This window comes from Aotus nancymaae, unplaced genomic scaffold (assembly GCF_030222135.1).
Source record: "Aotus nancymaae isolate 86718 unplaced genomic scaffold, 86718_ANA_hifiasm-v0.15.2.pri h1tg000210l, whole genome shotgun sequence".
Lineage (NCBI taxonomy): Eukaryota > Metazoa > Chordata > Mammalia > Primates > Aotidae > Aotus > Aotus nancymaae.
Genome location: NW_026988625.1, coordinates 440699 through 459224, shown reverse-complemented (window position 1 = coordinate 459224; position 18526 = coordinate 440699). Strand labels below are relative to the sequence as shown.

Genomic DNA, 18526 nt, shown 5'->3' with positions numbered 1-18526 from the left:
CACATTGATATGATTAGGCTGTGTCCCCACCCAAATCTCATCTTGAATTGTAATCCTCAGGCTTTGAGGAAGAGACCTGGTGGGTGGTGACTGGATGATGGGGGTGGTTCCCCCATGTTCTCATGACAGTGAGTGAGTTAGTTCTCAGATCTGATGGTTTTATGAACGCTTGACGGCTCTTCCTACACACACACTTGCTCTCATTCACTTGCTGCCAGGTAAGATGCGCCTGCTTCCCCTTCCACCATGATTGTAGGTTTCCTGAGGCCACCCCAGCCATGTGGAACTGTGAGTCAATTAAGCCTCCTTTCTTTATAAATTACCCAGTCTCAGGAAGTTCTTTTTTTTTTTTTTTTTTTGAGACAGAGTCTCACTTTGTCACCCAGGCTGGAGTGCAGTAGCGTAATCTTGCCTCACTGCAACTTCCACCTCCTGGGTTCAAGTGATTCCCTTGCCTCAGCCTCCCAAGTAGCTGGGATTACAGGTACAAGCTGCCACACCCAGCTAATTTTTGTATTTTTAGTAGAGATGACGTTTTGCCATGTTGGCTGGCCTGGTCTTGAACTCCTGACCTCAGGTGATCCACCTGCTTCAGCTTCCCAAAGTGATGGGATTACAGGTGTGGGCCACTGAGCTCGGCCAGGAAGTTCTTTATAGCAGTGTGAAAATGGACTAATATACACATCTATGGTCGCCATCCTAAGGACCTCTCCTCCTCTTCCTTCTTGGTTATTTTCTGCCACTCATATTAGTAACTTCAGTTTTTCTTTTTAATTAAAAAAAATTTTGGGGCTGGGCATGGTGGCTCACGCCTATAATCCCAGTACTTTGGGAGGCCGAGGCGGGTGGATCACGAGGTCAAGAGATCGAGACCATCCTGGTCAACATGGTGAAACCCCGTCTTTACTAAAAATACAAAAAATTAGCTGGGCATGGTGGCACGTGCCTGTAATCCCAGCTACTCAGGAGGCTGAGGCAGGAGAATTGCCTGAACCCAGAAGGCTGAGGTTGCGGTGAGCTGAGATCGCACCATTGCACTTCAGCCTGGGTAACAAGAGCGAAACTCCGTCTAATAAAAAAAAAAAAAAAAAAAAAAAAAAAAAAAATTTTGTTTTGTTTTGTTCCTAGAGCCATAAGATTTGAAACTCCAGTTTTAATTCCATGCCCTAGGTTTAAAAAGGTGACCTGACCTTTCTGGGCAGCCTCCTGTAGTCTGTGGCCACCGATCTGGTGAAGTGTCCCTTGGATGGGCATTTTTGACTTGGGCGAGTGGGGGGTGTTCTTACCACACAGGCAGAAGTCCTTGCTTTGGGTTTCCCAATTCTAACCCAGCAAATAGATCTAAAGATAAACTATGAATGTTCAATGTGTAGTGTTTTTAAATATAAATCTGCTTTATAATTATGTAAATGCTGACAGAGTTCCAAAGTCAAAATTATTAAATATGGTACATATCTGTCATTTCCATCCTAATCTTTCCCTCTTTGGCCATTTTTATTAGCTTTTGGTCTACTGTTCCTTCCAAAGTCAAAATTATTAAATATGGTACATATCTGTCATTTCCATCCTAATCTTTCCCTCTTTGGCCATTTTTATTAGCTTTTGGTCTACTGTTCCTTTTTTTAAAAAAGTGTAAACAAATACGTATATACAGTTGTATTGCCACAAGTGATACGAATTTTTTTAAACTTAAAAAAAAATTTCAGGCTGGGCATAGTGGTGCACACCTGTAATCCTGGAGCTTTGGGAGGCCGAGGCAGGTGGATCACCTGAGGTCAGGAGTTTGAGACTAGCCTGACCAACATGGTGAAACCCCATCTCTATTAAATACAAAAAAGAGGCCAGACGCAGTGGCTCATGCCTGTAATCCCAGAACTTTGGGAGGCACGAGGCAGGTGGATCACCTTAGGTCAGGAGTTTGAGACTGGCCTGGCAAACATGGTGAAACCCCATCTCTACTAAAAATACAAAATTAGCTGGACATGGTGGTGTGCACCTGTAATCCCAGCTACTCTGGAGGCTGAGGCAGAAGAATCGCTTGAACCTAGGAGGTGGAGGTTGCAGTGAGCTGAGACTGTGCCAACAGAGAGAGACTGTCTAAAAAATAATAATAAAATAAATACAAAATATTAGCCAGGTGTGGTGGTGTATGCCTGTAATCCTAGCTACTTAGGAGGTTGAGGCAGGAGAACCGCTTGAACCCAGGAGGTGGAGGCTGCAGTGAGCCGAGATCGTGCCATTGCACTCCACCCTGGGCAACAAGAGCGAAACTCTGTCTAAAAAAAAAAATTCCAGCTGGGCACAGTGGCTCACGCCTGTAATCCCAACACTTTGGGAGGCCAAGGTGGGTGGATCACCTGAGGTCACGAGTTTGAGACCAGCCTGGCCAACATGGCGAAACCCCATCTTTACTAAAAATATAAAAAATTAGCCAGGCATGGTGGCATGCACCTGTAATCCCAGCTACTTGGGAGGCTGAGGCAGGAGAACTGCTTGAACCCAGGAGATGGAGGTTGCAGTGAGCCCAGAGTGCCACTGCACTCCAGCTTGGGCGACAGAGTAAGATTCTGTTTCCAAAAAAAAAAAAAAAAAAAAATTCCCTAAAAATGGAAAGCAAGAAAGAAACCAGTGAAACTTGCTGCGTCTTGGGTTGGTACAACCACCCACAGAAGAATCATTTCAGGCAGCCATTCTCTGGTAGCCACCACCAAGAGTTCACATGGAGGCCCTGGGCACTGGCTCAGAGAGTCAAACAGTCAAGGGAAAATAATGTGGGAGGGGAGCTGGGGGAAGGAAATGGGTTCCTGAAGAGACAGTGCCTCATGACCATCCTGTAAGTTGGCACCAGTGTGAAGGCTCCGGGTTGGTGAGTGTGGCTGTGTGTAGCTCCACACATATCACCACTCAGAGGTACAGAGAACGTGGCACTACTTAGTGAGGGCAGTGAATGATTCCACAGGACTCAGTCTTTCAGCAGAGGCTGGCTGCTGTTCTAGAAGCACTTTGGTCTACAGACTCTAGGACTAGCCCCTGGGACACTTAGCCATGGCACTCAGCCAGCCCACAGGTGGGCCAGAGGGGTGAGGGCTCAGCCAGGACACATGGAGGCTGCTGCCCAATTCAGCCAGGGAAATGAGGCCAGCCCGGGGCTGGGGAAGAGGGCAGACAGGCTGCACTCAGACACAGGGTGCAGTGGGCAGGCTGGCACAAGGGCACAGGAGGCTTGGGCTCCTGGCTGTGGTCATTTTTCTGTGCCACGACCTGTGCTGAGCACTTTATGTCCATGGACACTGTTATGGGCTGAATTGTGTCCCTCCAAATTCATGTTACAGGACCTCAGAATGGTACTGTATTTGGAAACAGGGTCTTTATAGAGGTGATTAAGGTAAAATGAGGTCAATAGGGTGGGTCCTAATCTAGTATGACAGGTGTTCTTAGAAGGGGAGATTAGGACATAGACACACACAAAAGGATGACCCGGTAAGGACTCAGGGAAAAGATCAATAAGCCAGGGAGATGGACATGGTGGCTCAGGCCTATAACCCCAGCTCTTTTGGAGGCCGAGGTGGGCAGATTGCCTGAGCTCAGGAGTTTGAGACGAGCCTGGCCAACATAGCAAAACCCTATCTCTACAAAAAATATAAAAATTAGCTGGAGGTAGTGGCACAATCCTGTCGTCCCAGTTACTTGGGAGGGGTGGAGGGGTAGAGGGGAAGGTGTTGAGGCAGGAGGATCGCTTGAGCCTGGGAGGATGAGGCTGCACTGAGCTGAGATCACGCCACTGCACTCTAGCCTGAGTGACATAGAGCAAGACCCTGTCTCTTAAAAAGTAAAATAACAAAAGCCATAGAGACAGGCCTCAGAAGGAAGCAACTCTGTCCAGATCCTGACCTTGGACTTCTGGCCTCCACAATTCTGAGAATAGACATTTCTTGTCATTTAAGCTGCCCAATCTATGGTGCTTTGCTACGCAGCCCTGACAGACTAACGCGTATGTCACCTCGTTAATCTTTCTCACCACTTCCGCTGAAGAGAGCAGGATTCAGGGAGTTGAGGTGACCCCACCAATGACAGGGGAGCCTGGCCAGGCTGCCTAGCCAGGCTGGCAACAGCCCCAGAATGAGCTCACTCTGCAGAGTATGCCTGGGCCTCAGGGTGAGGCAGTGGGTGAGCAGGGCTTCCCCCGCCATAGCGCTGGGTATCAGAGACAATCACAGGAGCTGGGATAGGGGAAGCCAGGGGACTTCTGGGCAGCCCTAACCCTGGGAAGGCTGTGAGGAGCCTGTGAGGGCTGGGAACAGACTGGGCACAGGCTGGGTGTGGAGCACACTCTGCGAGTGAAGAGGGTGGCTGTGGGGTGCAGGCTTACCTTGTCATACCTGAGGGCCTGTACGATCTGGGGGATGTAGAAGAGGATGGCGTCCTGCAGAGGAGGAGCAGAGTTGGCCATGACTTCTGAGAAGAGCCACCGACCCAACGCTATGGCCCAGGCCCTGCCCCTGCTTCTGCTCTGCCCACAGCGGGGCTGAGAACCGGGGAAAGCCCGGAGGATGGCAGGTAAAATGACTGATGGCTCAGAACACAGGAATGAAGGAAACAGGAAACAGGAGCAAGGCTCCTGCTCTACAGTGGGCAGGAGGGCCTTACGCTCCCCATGGGGAGCCTGCCTCAGGGAAATGTTCTGCTGTGGGTCAGACTCTAGAACATTCCGGAGGCCCTTCTCCACCATCACTGTGGGTGTCTTGTGGGCTCCCTGGGCTCCTACAAGGAGTGAGGGACCCTCCATGGACAAGGTCACCGTGGGGTTCTAAGGTACAGCTGCACTGCTGTGTGGGGTGTGCACAGCCACCGTGCTGCCTTGTAATCAAACTCAAGTAAGCTTTATGTCTTTAACACCTCACTCAAGTTAAAAAACAAATGTAACTAGAGAACACGTTTAAATTAGAACTAAATTCATCTTCTACAACTACTTGAACAAAAACAGGGAAAGGACCAGTATGTAACGAGGTGACCCCGTGACCGATGACGGCAGGGCCTGTGCCTCTCTCCACGTGAGACCCCTCCCAACAGTCCCACCAGAGGCCAGCTCAGCAGGGCCCTGGGCTCACCGGTGGGAAGGACCGCAGGACTTTGACCCCATACTGTGCTGTGAGAGGGTGTGGCGGGTACATGCTGGAGAAGTAGGAGAGGCCTGTGGGTGGGTCGGTGGGTGCCCAGCATAGCACGTGACTGAGCTCCGGAGCGTCGGCGTCGATGGTGTGCCAGGTGACCAGGAACTGAGGAGAAGGCGAGGAGACGCTGTGGCTTGGGCAGTCCCGGGGCCTCTGAAGATACCTGGCCCGCGGGCCACACCACAAGGATGGCCATGAGAAGTGACGTTTCTAAGCATTTGTAACCATGTGGAAGAGGCTTCTGATGTGTTATGGAAAACAGCGTAACTGCAATTAGGGTGAAGTTCATTACATTTTTTTCTACTGTAAACAAAATAAATGCTAAAGACATGGACTAGAAAACACAGGAAATCAGAAAAATCATTAATAGCACTGAAGTTGCCAAGTGGCTACTTTTGTCTAGTTTCTAGTTTTAGGCATTTCTGACTGCAGTGTGCTGTTTTGTGTAGTCTGAACTCAGGCCCTGGTATGTGGGCCACAGTACCTTGATCGCTTCAGGCACATCACTAACGGCTCCTGGGTCCAACCGAACGAGTCGGGTCACTTCGTTCCCGATGGCTTCTGTGTTCTTAAACCTACAGTGCACAGAGGGTATGGGTGATGCTGCCTTGCCAGAGAACCCATGCTCTCCCACCACACTGGAGTGAGGGGAACCAGAGGGAAACACCGAACTCGAGGGATTCACATCAATACCAAGTGATAGCTTGGGTACAAACAAATAGAAAGAAGACCTGCTATTTGATAGCACAACAGGGGGACTACAGCCAGTAATAACTTAATTGTACATGGAAAAATAACCTTAAAAGAGTGTAACTGGATTGTCTGTAACTCCAAGGATAAATGCGTGAGGGGTGGATACCCCGTTCTCCATGATGTGCTTATTTCACATTGCATGCCTGTATCAAAACATCTCATGTACCTCATAAATACAGACATCTACTACATATACACAAAAATAAAAATTTTTAAAAAGTTTAAATAAAAAAAATGTTTATCCAGGTGACAGCTAAATGTTCTACTATGCCACTAACTGGTTAGGTCAGAACACTAGTGTTTAAAAAAAAAAACAAAATTATAATCTGTTGTGATGAAACGCTGGAACTTTCTTAAAGAAACAGGAATTTTCCTACACTTACTGTTCAAAGGGCTTCCTTTCACCTTCCTTGTCTTAACCACCCCTGCCCCCGGCCTCTTATTCCTTTTCCTACCATATCCTCCCCTAACCCTCCACAGCTGCCCATCCAGTGAGTCAATGTCTCAGTCCGCAGTCCAGGGGCCACAAGGCACCTGGCCCATAATGGGGCAGCTACTAGTTTCCAGGTGTTCCCACCTCACGCTAATGCAAGGCAGATGTCTCAGGAGCACTGTGCTTTGAGACAATGCAGAGTTGCTTGCAGTCCTACTCCAGAGGATCAAAGTAGGGCTGGAGGGAGGAAGCAGTACGCTGGCAGGTCTGGGCTCACGGTGGAGAATCACCCACCCTGGACACATTCACAGGAGGCTGGGGACCATCTGGTGGGATTCTAAACAGGGACTCTGCAGTCCCTCCCAGCCACCATCAGTCTGAGGTTCTGTCCCCATAAGAGCTGCCACAGAAGACTACACAGGAATGTGGCTGCTGTCTGTAGCATGTGCCTCCTCCAAGTACCTGCTGCTGAAAGGTGACATCCAGGAGCAAACCCAAACCCTCCCCAAGGCGGTTTTGGCAGCTGCCCTAGGAGTGACAGCCTCCACATGCCTCCTTTCTGGCATGAATCAGATCTTGGCTCTGAATTCACCCTGCTGCTACCTCCCTAGGCTCTAGGTACTGCGGCACCCCAGGCAGGCATCTGACAAGATCACGAGGGTTGTTGGGGTTATCTCTGCACAGAAGGGCTGGGGGAGTATCGTGGGGCTCGAGGACAGGCCTGCTAGACTACTTCCTGACCATCCTTGGGAGGGGTAAGGGTGCTCCCCAGCACTCATGACCCAGCTGGCAGGCATCGTGCACTGGACCTCTGGTGAAGCCTGCATCAGGCCGTGGTGTCTGGGGGCCCACCTTGCAGGCAGCTGCACGGCCAGGTAGGGAGAAATGCTCCAGGCAAGGTTCACATTGTCCTTCCACTGCTTCTCACTCAGGCTGATGTACTTAGATCTCCAGTTGGCCACGCTGTTCTCTCCGGCCTGGTCTAGCTCCAGCTCCGGGGCTGACAGTGGGTTGTACCATGTGATAAGACGCTCGATCTCAGTGGCCTGGCAAGACCAGATATAAGGCCTGATGCACACATCTTCTGTGAGTGCCCACATGCTGCCCTGGCCACCAAGTGCTGTATGGGCAGGTGGTGGGTGGCAGGCACAGATGCACCTGTAGGCCTTACCAGCAGGGACAGCAGCAGTGTCCTGCGCTTCATGTAGTATTTGTGCAGCTGGGAGCCCCGGTTGGTTTTCTTAGACATGCCTAGGAGGAAAGACAAAGCACAGTTGTAGTCCTCAGATGCTATCTGTCTGACCTGAGTTTCTTTTTTTCTTTTTTTTCTGTTTTAGAGATGGGGTTTCACCATGTTGGCCAGGCTGGTCTTGAACTCCTGACCTCAGGTAATCCAACCACCTTTGGCTCCCAAAGTGCTGGGATTACAGGCATGCGCCACCAGACCCAGCTATGCCCTGAGTTTCTAAACCTAGAGGAAGCTTGCAGTGCTCTGTTCTGCTGTCTGAGTGAGTGTCCATCAAGCAACTCGCAACCCGAATGGTAACTTGCATGTGACGGCCCCAGGAGCACGCCTGCCACCAACCTGACTTCTTGGAGATGGTGGACATGCCGCTGGATAGCGGGTAGGTGTTGATCCAGCCTTGTGTGGCCTGTTGCCGAGAGCCAACAGTTATGTCCAGGTTGCTCCGGGTGTCCTGATTATCTGAGGGCAAACACATTGTTGATTCTAGAGTGAGGTGGCTCAAGAAAAGGTATCACAAAAAACAAACTAATATTCACCAGAGATAAGGCAATTAGGGGTGGGGTGGGCAGTTTCTAGAGTCCTGGAACCGACTGCAGGAACAAACCTGTCTGGATGGTGAGTTTTTCAAAAGCATGAGAAGTTATTTTGCATAAAAATTTGTATTATATTTCTTCTATCCTATTTATTTATTGAGATAGAGTTTTGCTCCTGTTGCCCAAGGTGGAGTGCAATGACATGATCTCGGCTCACTGCACCCTCCGCCTCCTGGGTTCAGGCAATTCTCCTGCCTCAGCCTCCTGAGTAGCTGGGACTACAGGCACCCACCACCATGCCCAGCTAATTTTTTGTATTTTTAGTAGAGATGGGGGTTTCACCATGTTGACCAGGATGGTCTCGATCTCTTGACCTTGTGATCCACCCGCCTCGGCCTCCCAAAGTGCTGGGATTACAGGCGTGAGCCACCGTGCCCGGCGTGCATCTGCTTTTTTCTTTCCTTTTCCTTCTAATCAGGTTGTCAGCGTGGGTCTGCTAAAGAAAACCCTCTCGGCTGGGTGCCGTGGCTCACACCTGTAATTCCAGCACTTTGGGAGGCTGAGGCAGGTGGATCAAGAGGTCAGGAGTTCAAGACCAGCCTGGCCAATATGGTGAAACCCCATCTCTAGTAAAAAATACAAAAATTAGCTGGGTGTGGTGGCGCGCACCTGTAATCCCATTTACTTGGGAGGCTGAGGCAGGAGAATCGCTTGAACCCAGGAGGCGGAGGTTGCAGTGAGCCCAAATCATGCCACTGCACTCCAGCCTGGGCGACAGAGTAAGACTCCATCTCAAAAAAAAAAAAAGAAAACCCCCTCTCATCTCTCAGTCTGCTTAGTAGTCATCAGCTAGGTGCTGGGAGAATGAGAGCGCGGCCTCCTTGCAGAGGTTTGCTGCTTGTTTGTGTGGCATGTTTTCCTCAGGCATTCCCTTCCCTGGAATGCTTTGCCCCATCCACCCTGCATGTCTGTGCAGACTTTCAGACTCAGCTCAGCTGTCATCTCTTCTGGAAACCATCTCTGACTCCCCAACTCTGGATAGGCCAAGTGTCTGTCCCCGAGGAGTGCTCCCACAGTCCCCTCATAGTGAAACCACTGTCCATGTGACTGCCTCCTGCCAGAAGACAACAGACCATGCCCCAGTCACGTGGATGCACCAGCCTCAGCCCAATCCAGGGTCATCAGCTGCTCAAAGTGGTATGTGAACACAGACAGTGCCAGTGCAGGGAAAGTGCAGTGAGTGGAGTCCACTCAGGTGCCTCTGGTGTGTGTTCATGCTTCTCAGTTCAGGCCAGAGAAGCAGAGCCAGGAATGCACTGGCCTCCAATGACTGCAACACGGCCAAGGCCAGGGCTCAGGGGGGTCTAATTGCTTTTCTTCCCCACCTCTGGCACCCTTGGGGCTGCCCACGTTGCACCCTTGTCCTGCCTGCCTCCACCATGAGTGGCGGCACTGATGAGGGTTACCTGGGGGCACAAGCTGGCTGGCGGTCAAGTACTTCTTATCTGAGAACATGGCAGTCCAAAATTTAATCATGATGCTTATGTCTTCACGCAGCCGCTTCTCTCCTTGAGTAGGGAACTTTGGGGGACAGCTTCAAACAACCATAAGAGGACAAGGGCTGAGTGTCTGGAGTCAGGGACTAGAGGCCAGTCACACAAAGCAGTGAGAGGTGATGTAAACAGTTTCTTAATGACAAAAGGTCAGCCCAAAGCCAGTCATTAGCAAGGATGAACTGGCCCATTCCCATGGGAAGGTGTGGTGGCTGAGGAACCCTCTTGTGTCCTCCTCCCTCATTGCCCACAGCAGCCCCTACAGGTTTCTGCTGAAGCTGTGCTGTGGCAGATCACGGCAACGAAGCTGCACGTATACAATAGCACAGTCTGTGAGTGCAGAGCCCCAGGCAGTGGGTGTTTGCAATTCTCCATGCAATAAGCCTTCACATTAACAGGGAAATTAAATGGACAAACTTAATGTCCCAAATCAGTTGAACTGAGGGAAAATTTGCCTATATCTTGTTGAGAGGCTAGCTCGCAGTAACAGGACACATACAAAGGACTGAAGGGTATTTAAATCCAGAGGGGCCAGGGCTACTGAAGGAGGAGGCCGGTGAGCACAACTGGGCAACTGTGTACTTGTGTGAGTGACTTCCTGGGGGTCTGGGGCGATGGAGCACTCGGAGGGGCTGGGCCGTCTCTGGCCGCTGCACAGCACACCTGGGGGGAGTACCTGAAGTAGTCAAAGGCGGTGGAGTATATCTTCTCCCGAAGCACGTTGCGGATGGTTGCATTTGGAACCACGTCAGCGTGCAGGAGGGACAGCCCCAGGGTCAGCAGCCTGTGAGGGAGCCCGGAACCGGTCAGAGCAGGACTCTGGACTCTCTTCCCTGCCCTTCCAGGAACAGCTCACAGAAATGTGTTCCCCGTCTACAGAAGTACTGTGACACACCCAACCCCATGACACACTGCACACACCAGGGGCCGTATGCTCCCCAGGAAGAGGGCCCTCACTTGAAGCGGGGCCCGATGGCCGCCACGTGCCGGTTCATGCTCCCCTTGGCCCCGCCGATGTTCAGGGACATGGAGCGCTGTAGCAGGCTGGAGAAGATCTCCACCTGGTCAGAGCTGCAGTACTTGGCGATCTCAAACCGCTGCACCAGGAACTGAGCAAGAAAAGAAAGATGCTGTAGTAGTGGGGCTGAGCCAGTCAACCCTGGCGCCGCAGAGACAGTGGAGGAGGGGCTCTGGGCTGACTGGCTGGGCTTGCTGGAGGCTGGAATAGTTACCCCCACCTCCAGATCTGGCCATCTGAAAACCTGCAGGCCCCGGGCTCAGCTATCCCCGCCCCAGGAGCAGTCCTGTCCCCCCAGGTGGAGCACCACAGAGCCTTAGTGGGGCACATACGTCGATCCAGATGTAGTGGGGGGTCACTTCAGGGGGACAGGGTTTGGGCTGACTCGCTTCCGAGGCGGCCAGGGGGTCTGCTTCCTTTATCTCAGCAGAAAACAGGCCAAACTTCTGCTCCACCGTCATGTGCCAGGCCCCTGCCATCTCCCGCATGAACTGCAGGTACAGAAGAAATGTTAGCTCCTCTGTGAAGCTCAAAAAAGGAACTACTGTCATGTTTTCTCTAATTAAAAAAGGAACATGCTCACTGAGTAAGATTTAGAAACCGAGAAAAGTATGAAGAAAAAATCAAGATCACCTATAGTCCCACATCCCAGGGTCATGGGTGTCAGTGTCTGGTGTATTTCCTCCAGCCTCTTGAGGTTGCATTCTATTATTCCCAGTTCACGGTGTGGACGTTGCAGGGTGTGAGGTGGCAGCACCTGGGATGTGCCTGATGCCCTGATAGGCACTGGGCAGGTGACACTTCTCTACAACTCTGAGGACCCTCTGTGGCTGTGAGTGGGGAGACCCCTGTATGGGCTGCTGAGCTGGCATGGGCAGGACAGGGTTCTGAATTCAGAGCCTGGCTCTTCCTCTCCACCCCACACAGACCCTACCCAATGCCTTCATCCTGCTAACCAGACCAGGTAACAGCCCAAGGAGCCAAACGGCGTCTGCAGCCACCATGGCCAGGCCTGGGAGCCCAGGGTCAGGCTGCTCCCATGACCCAGCCATGCTCAGCCAGGTCCCTACTCCATGGGGAGGCATGAGGGGTGACCAGAGGGAGCAGCATGGTGCCCAGGAGATACCTGGGTGCTGGAGAGAGTAAGAGGTGTGGCTCCCACGTGGGAAGCCCCCACAATTTCTGGGTGTTTTTACAAGGAGATCAAGAAAAAGCATCTGACATCTGGCCATAGATGATTTCTATCCCTCTGTTGTCCTAGCAATACCAGCTCCTGCAAAGGTTTCAGATGCCTGTGCAGAGGTGGTTAGGCCTAGCAGAACACACACCACAGCTCCCTCCCCAGTATCCATCCCCTCCCTTCTTTCTGATCAGGTGGATCAGGGTGGCCACGTGACCAGTCATAGGGCTCTCAGCCAGGCTCCCTGCTGGCTGGGGTGGCCACTGTTCTACTGGACACTCTAATAAGCTAAGGAGAGCAAACTGGGCAAGGCCCTGGGAACGCGTGCCAGGGTGAGCTTCGTAAGGTCAAGGCAGTTAGTCTCTGACTTTTGCACTCTGACCTTGTCTTCCTTCCTGCTGGGAGGCACAAAAGTCATCTGGAGATTGTGAGGGTAGAGACAAAAGGCCACATAAGCCCAGGATGGCCAGGAGCCAACGGGATCCTGGGGTGGGGCTGCACTGCTCCGTCTGCTGCTTCCCTCTAAGCTGCCCACAGCGTGAGGACTCCTGGGGAACAAGGCACTAGAGCCTGCTTTCTGTTTCCTACAGACAGATCTAAGTCTTATGGAAACAGACAAGGGAGAAAAAAAAAAAAATGGGGGGAGAGATCTACCAGGGACAAGAAGCCATGGCAGAGCCACACTCCCACCTATTTGTTAAACAACCACATCCTGGTGGCTGCCTCTGTGCCAGGGCCTCGTGGGCTCTGGGCATGGTGCCGTGAATGAAGACAAACATGACCACACAGTCTATGGTGGGGACCACAGACAACAAGAAATAAGCTACATGCACTGATAAATGCAGCAGTGAGAGGGGGCATCTGTGTGACAGTTAGACCAGGCGGCCAGGGAGAGCCCCAGCATGGAGGGGACATCTGAGTCAAGCCCTGGAGGAGATGCAGGAGTGAGGAGTGAGGCACAGCCATCTGAGGGAATGCACGACACAGTCTACAGTGGGAGCAGCCCAGGAGGGCAGCTTCAAAAGTGAAGCTGAAGGGATATGCTGAGAATCATCTGTGGGAAGTGTATGCAGGACCCCAGAATGACTATAGCACAGCAAGTGAGGGAAGGAGAGGGGATGGCAAGTTAGGTGGCAAGTGGGCTTGCAGGTCACAGAAACAAGCCTGCTTTCCAGTCTATGGTGGGGCTCTGATTCTCCCATGGCTCGCTCCAACTACATGTGGAGAAGGGGAAGATGCCTGGAGGTGGGGAGCAAGAGGCCAGGCCAGCGGGCAGCAGCTAGGATGCTGGGACTTGTCAGATCCTGGATGAACCTCGAAAGTGAAGCTGATGGGATATGCTCAGAGTCATGTGTAAGAAGTGCACAAGAGTGAGTCAAAGACGACTGAGCAGAGGGAAGGACCTCGCTGGCATCTGGAGTGAAGGGAAGGACCTCGCTGGCATCTAGAGTGAAGGGAAGGACCTCGCTGGCATCTGGAGTGAAGGGAAGGACCTCGCTGGCATCTAGAGTGAAGGGAAGGACCTCGCTGGCATCTGGAGTGAAGCGAAGGACCTCGCTGGCGTCTGGAGTGAAGCGAAGGACCTCGCTGGCGTCTGGAGTGAAGGGAAGGACCTCGCTGGCGTCTAGAGTGAAGGGAAGGACCTCGCTGGCGTCTAGAGTGAAGGGAAGGACCTCGCTGGCATCTGGAGTGAAGGGAGGGACCTCGCTGGCATCTAGAGTGAAGGGAGGGATCTCGCTGGCATCTACAGTGAAGGGATGGACCTCACTGGCATCTAGAGTGAAGGGAGGGACCTCAATGGCCTCTACAGTGAAGAGAAGGACCACCGCCCTGGCATCTATGGTGACGGTAGACAGGTGACCAGTGCGGGGGTGTCTGGAGCTGCAGCTGGACCCATTAGTTGAAGCTGCTAATCAGCTCGCCATCTGGGCTGTGGACCAAGCCACTGAAGGGATGCACCTGAACTAGGGTGACTGCGGTGGGTAAGCAGTGGAGCTGGCCAGATTGCCCATGCAGGGAGGAGGGGCCCTGGGGCATGCCCATGCTGAGAAGGCCTTGAGCTCAAGAAGGTCCCTTTATTCCGGAGGACAAAAGGGCTACAAAAATTACAAAGGCCCTAAGTACTTGGGAAGAGCGGTTAGGCTCCCACAACAGCTGCTTACAAGACCCAGAGCTCTGAGGGAGGCTGTGAGCACCTTTCCCTGAGCTGATCTCTCCTCCTACCACCTGGGACCTGCTAGTGATGTCCATGCTCCATCTGCCCTGCTCCCAGGGGTCTCTAGGGGCGAATCCAACCCATTCCTATCTGAGGATCAGATAGGGAGGCCAGAGGTTCAAGGGCACCTGGACTAAGGAAGTGGAGATGAGAAGATGGATCTGGGCTCCAGAGCCCCAGGTACAATGTGAGCACTGACACATAGTCAGGAACAACCCCCTGCCCTGTGAAATGGGAACGGCTGCAGCCCCTACTCTTAAGACCCACCGAGGTCTGAGGTTGAAGCAGCATATGGAACGGAATCCTGACCACAGCAGCACTGTGTCCTGACAGTCACAATTTCTGATGAAACCAGGGCTTCCAGAAGACCCTGAGAGGAGGGCATACTTGTCCTCTCCTGGGAAGTGGAGAGTCCCACCAAGAGATAGTGTGTAGCAGGTGTGTGCAGGCAGGTGTGCACACTGGGCCCACACAGGGAGTGAATGTGGTTAAGACTCAGGATCGGGTTCCTCCTGAGCCCAGAGGAGGACAGCCTCAGGGTGTAGGGGAAACTGCAACCTAGTTTCCCCAAAGCCTAGACCCAAAGGCCTGGGTTAGATGGACAGGAGAGTATACAAAGCCCTGCTCAAGCCCAGCACATGGCAGGACCAGAGCAAATTATCAGTGACTAGTGCAGCCCACGTGCATTTATTTTGGGTCATGAATTTAAGTACCAAACAAAGATCATGAATCTTTCCCCTCTCAGTAACATGAAGGCCCCAGACCCCTGTAAGGAGGCCAGGCTCCCCACCGTGCCCATGCTGAGATGCAAACAGCAAGTCTGACAGCTCTTCATCCCCTCGGGAATGCAAGAAAAGACATCAATGATTCAGTGATTGCCTCTGAAGTTGGGCTGATTCTTATTTCATTACACTCACATCTTCCACCTTTTCCATCAAGTATACGTTGTATACATTGCTTATATATTTTTCTACTATAAAAGTATATATTTCTTTTATAGTAGAAAAAATTTAAAAAGCCCTCACCCTGGGCACTGTGGGACCTGGATAAGCCAGGTACTTCTGGAAGTAGAGACAGGGAGTGAGGACCTGAATGACCACATGCTGCCGGGGCCAGTGCCGGGTGTGAGTGTGAGTGGGTGGAGAAGCCTGGCACAAGCCAAGGGATCTCAGGCCAGCTGAGCCACTGGAGATGGCAGGGGCAGGAAGTACAGGCTGGACTCCAAAAAAACCCAAATGAAACAGTAATCTGTTTGGTATAAAAATCCCACCGGGCGCGGTGGCTCACGCCTGTAATCCCAGCACTTTGGGAGGCCAAGGCGGGTGGATCACAAGGTCAAGAAATCGAGACCATCCTGGTCAACATGGTGAAACCCCGTCTCTACTAAAAATACAAAAAATTAGCTGGGCACGGTGGCGTGTGCCTGTAATCCCAGCTACTCAGGAGGCTGAGGCAGGAGGATTGCCTGAACCCAGGAGGCGGAGGTTGCGGTGAGCCGAGATCGCGCCATTGCACTCCAGCCTGGGTAACAAGAGCGAAACTCCATCTCAAAAAAAAAAAAAAAAAAAAATCCCTTCAGGCTGGGTGCAGTGGCTTATGACTGTAATCCTAGTACATTGGGAGGCCAAGGCGGGTGGATCACAAGGTTAGGAGTCTGAGACCAGCCTGACCAACATGGAGAAATCCCATCTCTACTAAAAATACAAAAATTAGCCAGGTATGGTGGTGAGTGCCTGTAATCCCAGCTACTTGGGAGACTGAGGCAGGAGAATTGTTTGAATCCAGGAAGCAGAGCTTGTAGTGAGATAAGATCGTGCCACTGCACTCCAGCCTGGGCAACAGAGTGAGATCCTATCTCAAAAAAACAAAAACAAGGCCGGGCGTAGTAGCTCACGCCTGTAATCCAAGCACTTTGGAGGCCAAGGCGGGAGGATCACCTGAGGTCGGGAGTTCAAGACCAGCCTGACCAACATGGTGAAATCCCGTCTTAAAGAAAAAGACAAAAACAAAAACAAAAACAAAATCCCTTCAAGACACCTTTCCCAATTTTGTTTAAATTAAAAAAAAAAAAAAAAAAAAAAAGGAAGTTGGGTAAAAAAGCAGGAAGAACCCATACTTCCTGCCAAGACCAGCTAGGCATATTGGCACACACCTCTAGTCCTAGCTACTGGGTCGGGAGGCTGAGGCAGGAAGCTCACTTGAGCTCAGGAATTTGAGGTCAGCCTGGGCAACATAGCGAGACTGTGTCTCCAAAATAATAATAATAATAATAAATAAATAAAAATAAAGACCTCCTTGTCTCCGGGAAAATAAATAGCAGTCCTCCTCAACTGTTAGTTTTATTTAAATGTACAATGTCCAGTAGAGAAATAAAAGCTTTCAAACGGTGAAGAAAAAAGATCAAAAGAAATAGATCCACAGACGATTCAAATACGAGACCACATACCATATTAAAATAATTACAATAAATATGCTCAAAGATTTGTAAGTAACAATGGAAAGAATGGGTGAAAGTAAGATAATCTCAGCAGAAAATGCAAACTATAAAAAAGAATTACATGGCTGGGTGTGGTGGCTCATGCCTGTAATCCCAGCACTTTGGGAGGCTGAGGTAGGTGGATCACCTGAGGTCAGGAGTCCAAGACCAGCCTGGCCAACATGATGAAACCCTGTCTCTACAAAAATATAAAAATTGGCTGGGCATGATGGCACGTGGCTGTAATCTCAGCTACTTGGGAGGCTGAGGTCAGAGAATCACTTGAACCCAAGAGGTGAAAGTTGCAGTGAGCCGAGATCATGCCATTGCTCTCCAGCCTGGGGAAGAGAGTGAGATCTCATCTCAAAAAAAATTAAATGGAAATCCTAGATCTGGAATTGTTTCTTTTTCTTATTTTCAAATTACATTAATATTTATGTTTTGTTTTCTAGATTTGAGAATTGTATCTGAAATAAAACATACACAAGATGGTTTTACAGCAGAATGACTAAGACAGAAGAAAAGAACAGTGAACGGGTATATAGGTTAAAAAAAAAAAAATTAACCAAATGAAAGAGTGAGAAAAACCCTGAAAATCTGACAAAGACTACAGAGAATGCTGATAATCTCAAAATCATCTCAATACCAAGTCATCTCAAAATAAGCATCCCAAAAGAAGAAACAGAGAGAATGAGGTCAAAAAAAAAAAAAAAAAAAGAAATATTGACCTTAAGGGCCTAGAAAGTAAATAGGAAAAGAGAGAGAGGAAAAAAATAAAAGAAATAACAAAGAAATATTGGCCTAAAAATTTCCAAGTTTGATGGAAATCCTAAATCCCTAAAATTAAGAAGATGAGTTCCAACAGGATAAATACACTGAAAATCACACACAGCCAAACTACTGAAAATGAAAGATAAAGAGAAACATCCTACGAGTAGCCAAAAGCAAAACAATAACATATACAGTCATCCCTTGGTATCCTTAGGGGAACTGGTTCCAGGATGTGGAACCCATGGATAAGGAGGGCTGGCTGTACTGAGAAAAAGACTGTTGACTTCTCTCCAGAAACAATGCAAGCTAATAGATAACAGAAGATATATCTGAAATGCTAAAAACAATAAAACAAAAAACTATCAACCTAGAATCCTGACCCAGGAAAAATAAACCATATGCATCAAAAATGAAGGTGAACTAAAATGAGAGAATTTATTTCCAGCAGACCTGCATTACCAGAAATGTTAAAGAAAATTACTTGGCAGAAGAGATCACAGGAAGACTGGAAGATTTTGAGTGATGAAAAATATTTGGATAAATTTATAATGCTATAACAGAGCCTCTTAATTTCTTTGTGAGAACTTTTGACTTTTTTTGAACAAAAACAACATTATAAGGTCTAATGCATACAGCAGTAAAATATGAAAACAAGACACAAGGGAATGGAGGGAGAAATTGGGTATCATAATGGCAGTGAGTGTCTACAATGGCAGTGGTACACAGCTATCTCTGCAGAATCCTCTCCCTGGCAAAAACCGTAACTGCTGTGTCTGTTCCAGTTGTCATTTACTGACAGCCCATTAGGATGTAGGTACTCTTGTTATGATTCCCACCACGCAAGGGGAGGAGCCCTGCCCAGGAGTCAGAGCCCTGCAGGCTGAAGTGTTGAGTTTCCCAGGCCCTTCTGCACATCCGTGATGGGAACAGGATGGCCAGGCAGAGGACCCAGCATGCTGCTGACTCCACAGGTGTCCCACTGACTAGATAACCTCTCCCAGGCACCCAGTGAACCAAAATGTTACCTAAGAACACTGAAAGGTGTGATTGACACAAACCCCACAGTTATAAAATATCAGGCAAATGTGAGGTATTATCATCACTGCCACTGCCTCCAGCCTGGAACATTATATCTTCGGAAATATTCCAACTTTCCTGAGGGAACAAGAAAATCAAA

The 18526-nt window shown here is 50.1% G+C and overlaps 1 protein-coding gene across 2 annotated transcripts in view; it reads right to left on the bottom strand.

The window, feature by feature from the left end:
* Window positions 1–18526, bottom strand: part of PI4KA (phosphatidylinositol 4-kinase alpha) — a 161179-nt gene that overhangs the window by 12998 nt on the left and 129655 nt on the right. For both annotated transcript variants that reach the window (XM_012466500.2, XM_064371904.1), the window contains exons 33-42: window positions 11040–11198; window positions 10647–10798; window positions 10366–10473; window positions 9603–9730; window positions 7943–8062; window positions 7529–7608; window positions 7210–7403; window positions 5656–5746; window positions 5109–5276; window positions 4370–4423 (exon numbers count right to left, since the gene is read on the bottom strand). In XM_012466500.2, the coding sequence (XP_012321923.2) occupies window positions 4370–4423; window positions 5109–5276; window positions 5656–5746; window positions 7210–7403; window positions 7529–7608; window positions 7943–8062; window positions 9603–9730; window positions 10366–10473; window positions 10647–10798; window positions 11040–11198 (1254 nt within the window). The remainder of the gene's footprint in view (window positions 1–4369; window positions 4424–5108; window positions 5277–5655; window positions 5747–7209; window positions 7404–7528; window positions 7609–7942; window positions 8063–9602; window positions 9731–10365; window positions 10474–10646; window positions 10799–11039; window positions 11199–18526) is intronic.